At 32.5% G+C, this 8,615-nt stretch overlaps 1 protein-coding gene across 5 annotated transcripts in view; it reads left to right on the top strand.

The window, feature by feature from the left end:
• The window catches only part of LOC123546670 (sulfhydryl oxidase 2-like), a 39,781-nt gene extending 32,981 nt beyond the window's left edge, over positions 1–6,800 (top strand). Inside the window, exons 10-12 of one of the 5 annotated variants that reach the window (XM_053524755.1) lie at positions 553–1,049; positions 1,472–1,498; positions 6,696–6,800. In XM_053524755.1, coding sequence (XP_053380730.1) covers positions 553–1,049; positions 1,472–1,477 — 503 coding nt within the window. In that variant the 3' untranslated portion in view covers positions 1,478–1,498; positions 6,696–6,800. Of the gene's footprint in view, positions 1–552 lie in introns of all 5 variants that reach the window. The other 4 variants (XR_008367379.1, XM_053524753.1, XM_053524754.1 and 1 more) reach the window with 4 other exon arrangements.
• The last annotated feature ends 1,815 nt before the right edge of the window (positions 6,801–8,615 follow it).

An 8,615-nucleotide genomic window follows, 5' to 3' on the forward strand; every position in this document is an offset into this window, starting at 1 on the left:
TACTGTGATAATGGTGGAATACTGATATAATGTTGGTATTTTTGACAGTACAAATCGTTTGTTAGGGACTAATTTTTGAGGTTGCATCAGTCCTGGATATTGTATCCCAACAAACAGATAATCCGGATTCATTTTATCTTCAGAAGTTCAAATCCATGCATTCATTTCCCCACAAAGCAGCCACCAAAATCAAAAAATTTCATACTCATGATATTAAATGATGTTGCAATATTTATTTTTGCCCATTGATACCTTCAGCTCTTTCAGACATTTTGTTATCTGCTCTAGCGTGTACAAAGAGAAAGCAGTCAAAACAATGGCAGTAAAGTGAGTTATGAGAAGTTTGTAAAACAATTTTTGTTAAATGGATCAATGTGAAAATGTTAAATCAACAAATAAATCCTGCAACATCCAAACTACAATTGTGATTTACAAACATTGCATTTGTGTTGAAAATATCTAGATTTCAGCATAGTGCACTCGAGAATTTGTTGAAGATTTTAAAAATAATGAAAAACACCCAAGCTTCTTATGTATGTTTTCCATTTTCAGATCCTAAAGATGTACCACTGGACGTCCTTAGTGCTATACAGGGCTACATGAAATATTTCTTCGGCTGTCAGATTTGTGTGGAACATTTCCTCAAAATGGTAGACTTCATTACTCCAGATGACAGAACACCAGAGGGCGCTGTAATGTGGTTGTGGCGAGCACACAACATGGCGAACAAGAGACTCCATGGCGACCAATCTGAGGATCCGAAACATCCAAAGATCCAGTTTCCTTCTAAAAAGCTGTGCCCAGAATGTCGTAATGGTGATAATTGGAGTAACGACAAAGTTTTAGAGTTTTTGCTTTCATTTTATGCGAGACTAAATATTGTGCCTGTAGCAGACGACAGTAATGAGGAGGAAGTAGGAAGAACCAGTAAGTCCGCAGATAATGACAGTAACAAGCTTGATTGGTGGGAATTGCAACAGAGAAAGAATGATCTGGAAAAAATCAGATCTTTAAGACAGCAGAAATCAGAAAAGCGGCAAAACAAGAAGGTAGAAAAGTTAGCAAAACTATCTGTGATAGATAAAAATATAGATCTGCATTACGGACATTTCAAAAATGATCGTAACAGAGGTTATAATGAGAATAAATCAATTATATTTGGATGGGGGTTTAGTAATTTAGATATGAGCATGTGCGTTACGTTTTACGTGTTATGTACACTTATGATAATGGTTTTATATTACCATTTCATTGTCAGGAGAAAATACAGACCATGTTCAGTTTTTTGCTAAAATTTTTATTCATTTTACAGTGACAGAGATATATACATTCTTAAATGACAAGATCAGCTTTTACTCAGAATTTTCTATTTTTGTGATAGGTGGCATTATTACTCAAAATGAATTTGATAAACTTGAAGAAAGTAGTGCTGGTATGTACTGAAAGCTGCCAATGTTTGTGTATATTTCAGATATAAATGTCCGAGCTTTACTTACGTGTAATTATGCTTTAATACATTTTGCTTGTTTGGTAAATGGTTGTATTTTTCATTACTGGAATGTTCAATGTAATCTATACTCATTCTGTCTCATTTTATCTCACATATCTTTCATGACCATATCATTTATTTTTACCTTATTCTCTACAAGGAATGACGTCTCTCGTATCAAATGTTAAGTGGACCATGATCGTATAAAGCATTTTGAATCACTGTTAGTCATATCAACTACATTTGTGTGTTCGGATATGTAAAAACAGTTGTCCCACTGTTAGAGGGGCAACATTAAGAACTGGTGCCCTTGACTTATCAGCCTCGTCTACAGTTCTGAAGTTGTCCCTGTTACCTTGGTGGAAATAGTTTAGACTGTTCTCCGAATACACATGAAATGAATGAATATTATTGATAGTGTATAATGAAGTGTCGTATTTAGCAAGCTTTTATCAAAGTTATTTGTAAACAACGTATTTAACTGTTAATAATAGTTTCTGTTTGTTGTTAACAGATTAATTGATTAAATGTAAATAAATACATGATAACTTGCTGAGCTTAATACCCAAAATTTTAGAATTCTTTTTGTGTTCTATTTTATGTTTTAAACTGTCGAAAGTGAAAATTCAGAAATATGTTTTATACAAATACCATTTAAGGTCGAGATGATTTTGTTTCTATAGTAACAAACAGCTGAACACTTTAGGCGGCCTACTGTTTACATGTGTATTTCATTTCCATTTTACTTACATTCAGATTATAATCTAGAATTAGTTATTTATTCTTTCTCTGCATTTTGTAATGTTTAAATGTATAACTTAATTTGCATGTTTTTAAAAGTTTTAGCATGAAATTTAGTATTCTTGATATTGCTAATCATGTTTGATTTCTCATGTTATTATATTCACATTGCTTGAACAGAGTCATAACTTCCCAACTGTCTGTTGAAATATATGACAAACATAAGAATGAAAACTTGAAGATAATTTTGTAGGCTACAAGATTAAATCCATTATAAGTTTGTTTGTTTACCGGTATGTAACATCATGTGATAGGTGTTAACATTTATTATTTTGAAGAAAGAAATCAATACACTGAGATATGACTCATAATTGTTGGAAACACATGTAGGTCTGTGTAAAATATTGTGTTTGTGAACATGGCTGTATGCTTGTTTAGTAAAATCTGTGTGCACATTCCTGGCTCTACACAAATACTAAATGTTTTGTATGTGTATGTGTGCTTTTTTTTGTTTTGTGTAATTTCAGTGTCCAGATCAAGGCCCATATTCAAAAATGTTTAAAAGTCTGAAACTTTGACTTCAAAATGCTAAATGTACATTGTGCTCTGGCATTGTCAAACATGCATAGATGAGATGGAAATTACGTTCTGTAGTTAATGATGACTTGTCAAAATTTCAGCAGTATGACTATGCTATAGAGAAAGTTAACACTTCAAACGTTAATGAATACGAGCCCAGAAGATGAGCTTAAGCGTTTTTTTTTTATCTGCATAAAATATTTGTAGGAATGATATGATAGAAGTAGTTAGGTTGTAAGTTGTGATGTGAACATTTAAATATAGCATGTGTATAGATATGATAATTTCATTTTGGAACATTACAAAGCATAATTCCACTGTATGTGTTTGTTTTACGCTTTTTATGTATGTTTTGTTACTAGTCAAATGGTGCAATTATTTTAGAATATATCAAAATATACATATATGATATGTATAAATTTTAATATGACAAAATCATGTGAATTTTAAATGATACATGTTAATGCTGATGTCATGTCGACTTACTATTAAGGGTCCAAGAAATAGTTCTACAATATATGGACTACTGTATTACATATTAGACATATTAGGATGAAATAGTAGATAGCAAAAGCGTTATTTAATTGATTACATTGACTTGCGGAATTAGTTACTTGTATGGGAAGCATGGAATGATTTAGAGGGACATTAAACGTCTTCTTCATGTTTAAATCAATTAAAACACGCTTCTGTTATACTTTATTTCTTAAATATAGATTGTAGACAAATTAGTTAGTGACTTATTTTAATTACGGGCTGTTGAAAGTGAATACATTTTTTCTCAGGTAGTTGTAACAGTTAAGCAATAGGTACAAGAATGTCAGAAAATTCTATAAAGACTTATTGCAGAATGATGACTGGTTGTAACAGAGAACTTACACTAAACTTAATTCATCACCAGATCTAGAAGTCAATATAATCTAATCTCTTTAAAAAAAAAATGTCTACCCATAAACGAATAGTACTGATGTTGATAATTTGTTATAAGCAAAGAATTACAGGGAAAATCACTCTGTATAATGTTATGATTTTATACTGTGCATAAAGTGTAAAGAATTTTACTACACAATTTACAAACAAAGTTTTGTGTTAAATACAACCCTTTATTTTTAATAACAAATTCATAATTATCATGTAAAAGTTCTTGCTCATATTTCTTAATTCTCCACTGAGTCATGATATGAGCTGCTTTAAACATTGAATTTGACTGATGAATACATTATTAACTTTTATGAGGTCGAAATTGTTTTGTTATTGTAAATCATGTTAATTTTGCATCTGGCGTGGTTAAAGGTTATCTTGCAGTATCATGTTAGTTCTTGTGTATTACTGACTTTGTAATTTTTCATTCTCATTTCATTGTTCTTATATGCTTTTGTGTTTTATTTTATATGTTTATATGACAAGTGTATTGTTTGTTGCGATTATATACAGCATGGAGTATGCTTACATAGCCAATTTTGATTGATGATTGTTACATGAATCAATCATGTTCAGCATGGAGTATGCTTACATAGCCAATCTTGATTGATGATTGTTACATGAATCAATCATGTACAGCATGGAGTATGCTTACATAGCCAATTTTTATTGATGGTTGTTACATGAATCAATCATGTACAGCATGGAGTATGCTTACATAGCCAATTTTGATTGATGGTTGTTACATGAATCAATCATGTTCAGCATGGAGTATGCTTACATAGCCAATCTTGATTGATGATTGTTACATGAATCAATCATGTACAGCATGGAGTATGCTTACTTAGCCAATTTTGATTGATGATTATTACATGAATCAATCATGTACAGCATGGAGTATGCTTACGTAGCCAATCTTGATTGATGATTGTTACATGAATCAGTCATATACAGCATGGAGTATGCTTACATAGCCAGTTTTGATTGATGGTTGTTACATGAATCAATCATGTACAGCATGCTTACAAGGCCAAAATTGTTTAGTGATTGTGATATGAACCACCTGTGTAAATCTTGTCAAATGCTGATCTTTATTTAAGCATGTTATTGCATATACTTTGAAATCATTTAATTGTGTTGACTTAAAATTTCACGGTTTCAGTGAAAACCACTGCTGATGTGCGCATGAATTTGTTAATTCTAGATTTGATAATTAAAAAAAATTTGAATTTTATTTGTTCATTAACTTTTAAGGATTCAATTTCATCGATTTATGCAACCCTGAAAATGAATCATCAGCAAATCTAACCTTTAGCCTGTTGCCGGCAAGTGATTTTTGCCTTTTCGACCAGTGCAGACCAAGATCAGCCTGCATCTGCATGTCTGTGCTGGCTGATCATGGTCTGCAGTGTTCGTTGTTCAGTCAGTGAATTTTCAGTGAACACCCCTTCGAATAATGGTACTGCCCAAATTGAATGATAGATGAGTCCATTTTAGAAATTTAAGCAGGGTAAAGGTTTTAAATGATTTCACAGCACATGCATTTTAATTGACTGTATTATTTTTAGTTCATACAGTACTTTTATAAAGTACTTGAAAATGTTCCTTTAATAAAATGTTTTCTGAACTGGTGCAAGTTTAAGCACACCACATATCAAACAATCAGACAAAGTCTTACATTAGTGTAAGACCTATAGCTCAAAGTGCTGTCTGCTCACATTTGATGCGAAATCCTTAACTTTTGTAGCTTTAACTAGATTTTTTGAGATTATAAATGTTCTGAAATTTTTCTGGAGAGTCTTTTTCAGACAAAATGATTCATTTGATCTCCTCAAAATAAGGACTTTATAATAAAATGATTTTTAATCAATGAAAGTACAGATGAAGGTTCTAAATGGACTATCCTCCAAAATAGTTTACATTATTTGTTATCAAATGTCATGCCGCCGTTTGTGAATGTTAAGGAGAGTTATTGTCATGTCAGCCCTTTGGCTCAGCTCAGTAGGAGAGCACAGATCTGTGGATCTCAGGGTCATGAGTTCGATCCCTGGGCAGAGTGCATGTTCAGTGTGACGATTTGATAAAAGACATTGTGTCTGAAATCATGCGTTTTCCACCTCTGATTTATGTGGGGTTGTTGGCAGTTACTTTTAGTTCTCTAACAGAGCAGGTATTACTATGCCAGACTCTTGGTAGTTGTATAATTTACAGGTTTAATTTTAAACTGTGTTATCAGAAAGAAATAAACATCTCTTCCTCCTACCTCAAGTCTTTACTGGTTGGCTATGATGCAAAACAGATATATAATGACCCAAGTATTGATACATTTTCTGGAAAAAATCACATACCCTCGTGCTTCCATACTAGATTTATTGCTTACATTTACACATGTGTACTCCTATTATACATTAATATTAGCCTAATTTAGTGACGATTGTAAACACATTGAGTAGACATAATTAAACAAGTTTGTGTATATGTATCTTGACAATGACAAGAAATTTCGCAGTAAGGCTAAAGCCATGTGGCATGAGTTAGCCAGGATGTGGAACTTTTGGCCTAGTAAGAATATTTAATATGATTTATTGTTTGTTAGTATTGTTTATATCTTAATTGGTTTAACTTAATTTTTTCAACAGTACTTTAGTTATTTAACTTAACAACTGTTAATTAGTTTAACTAATGTTCTGAGATTCTTTACCTGTACAAAAATGTACTCGCTTGTTCACCATAACTAATTGACAACTTCTTCACTTGTGTTCAAGGTGGATGATGAGTTACAAGCTATCATGGTAAAATAGCCCTGGAGAAGATATGCTGTGTCAGGGGATTAAACATGCAACCTCCAGATACATAGTATTGTGTACCTGTACCAAGTACAGCTGGCAGGATATTTGTATGATTTACCATATACCTCTCAATTAACATTCTACAAAATTGTCCACTTTTTATTTTATTATTTCAGCGTACTTCATAGATGTGAATAGCAGAACTTACACAAAGTATTTGGAAAGACATGAGTCTGTTTATGTAAAATTTTTACATTCCAATACAAATATACTGCAAGACATTTATGTGTGTATTGTCTTTGTTTATTGTATACATATATAGCGGCACTGTGGCAGTATTCAGTATACACCAGAAAATATCATTTATCTCACCCCTTTATGATAGCAGCCTGTGTAAGGTAAAAGAATCATTCAGTACATTTTTAGATCTATCGTACTGAATAAAAGCTGTTTACCTTACTGTCTTGTTAGTCATCCATATTTTAATCACATAAGCAATATCTGAAACATTAACTAAACTAAATGTTGTAGCATTCAAAGACTTGTTTCTGACTGGTCCAATGATTCTGTCCTGTTGCATAAAATTACTGACAATTTAGTCCTGTCCTTTCTCCAAGCTTATAAAACTGAGTTTGGGGACCAGTCTAAGACTGCTACATTGCCATTGGTCAATTTCAAGACTGAGCTCAGAACCAGCCAATCAGATATTTGGGTTTTGAGACTGGTTTCCAAATTCTGTCTTATAACCTTTTACCCTGGACATTTGTTACAAGTAAATCATAGATAAATCTAGGGTAGAATCTTTATTGTATAGCTGTATTAGATTCCTCCAGACTTTCATATTGCTGCAGTACAAGCAACTGGTGGAAGCAAAATGTATGTTTTATAGAAATTAGATATCAATAATCTTAAGTAAATTTCACCAGCTTTAGAACAAAGGGAAATATACTCGGTTAGGCGTAAAAAAAAAATTGTTTGTTTCCGGTGGCCCGACCTACCCTATTTTTTTACCGCCGACCCTAAACTTTTTTAGCGGTAAAATCGGGCCGCATATTTTTGCAAATAAGTATATTATTATTTTTATAGCTCTTTGCACGAATGGACTACTCCACCGATCGGGCGAGTGGTTTTTACGTGGTAACTTTACCAAATTGAGAAATTAATACATCAGGCAAAATTACCTGGATTGACTGGAATTTACCCGCGAATCGTAAAAATATCAAAACGTCATGCTGGTAATTTTCCATTCCACAAACACGTGCGCCCTATCGTAATATCTTATTTACATCGCGGTTACTTTTGACACAATAAACGCGCGTGGTGCATTCATTTTTCAATGTAATCGCTTCAAATTTTCAACACCGCTTGAGAACTAATACAGTTTGAGTTCTATAACAATTTTAATAAGATATCGACAGGAATGTAGGCAAAATTCTTTAAAAACGATCAGATTTTCATATAATGTTTTGTAAAATTTCAAACAGCGCGATCTTGATTATTTACTTCTTTCTTAAAGTAAATAAACGGTACATACTATGTTTATAAAATTCAGACTCTTGACCAGAATATACAAAAAACACAATTAAAAAATCTTAAATAATGAAAAAGCGGCAGCAATTTAAATACATGGAGTAAAACGATTTTTGGCAAACAGATTTCTGTTAGCACGGCAGAATAGGTTACGTGACCTCGTGAACGTAAATAGAAATGTGGTTTTAAAATAAAGCAGTATGATGTTGTTGCGGATTTTAATAAGTTTTAAATTATTCATAGTACATGTATTTTTTGACACAACACTTTGTTAGATATTCTTTTCAAACAATAATGTAAATTCCTTGAGGGCAAATAGGTCACAGAGGTAGGCTATCCACTATCATCGTTCACGACACATTTACATGTCAGTTTATTCGGGATATTGCACATTCGCTTTTAAAAAAAGATAAAGAAAAAACTTTTTTATTGATTTCTTCTCGACAATTTAAGGAATCGAGAAAGTACGATCAGACAGTGATGTGTCACATGGCGCGAAAACATGACGTAATGCCATGACAATCTCGGGCAACTAACCGCTTTGATCTCCACTTCAGATGCCATAA

This window comes from Mercenaria mercenaria, chromosome 15, assembly GCF_021730395.1.
Source record: "Mercenaria mercenaria strain notata chromosome 15, MADL_Memer_1, whole genome shotgun sequence".
In the NCBI taxonomy this organism is placed as follows: domain Eukaryota; kingdom Metazoa; phylum Mollusca; class Bivalvia; order Venerida; family Veneridae; genus Mercenaria; species Mercenaria mercenaria.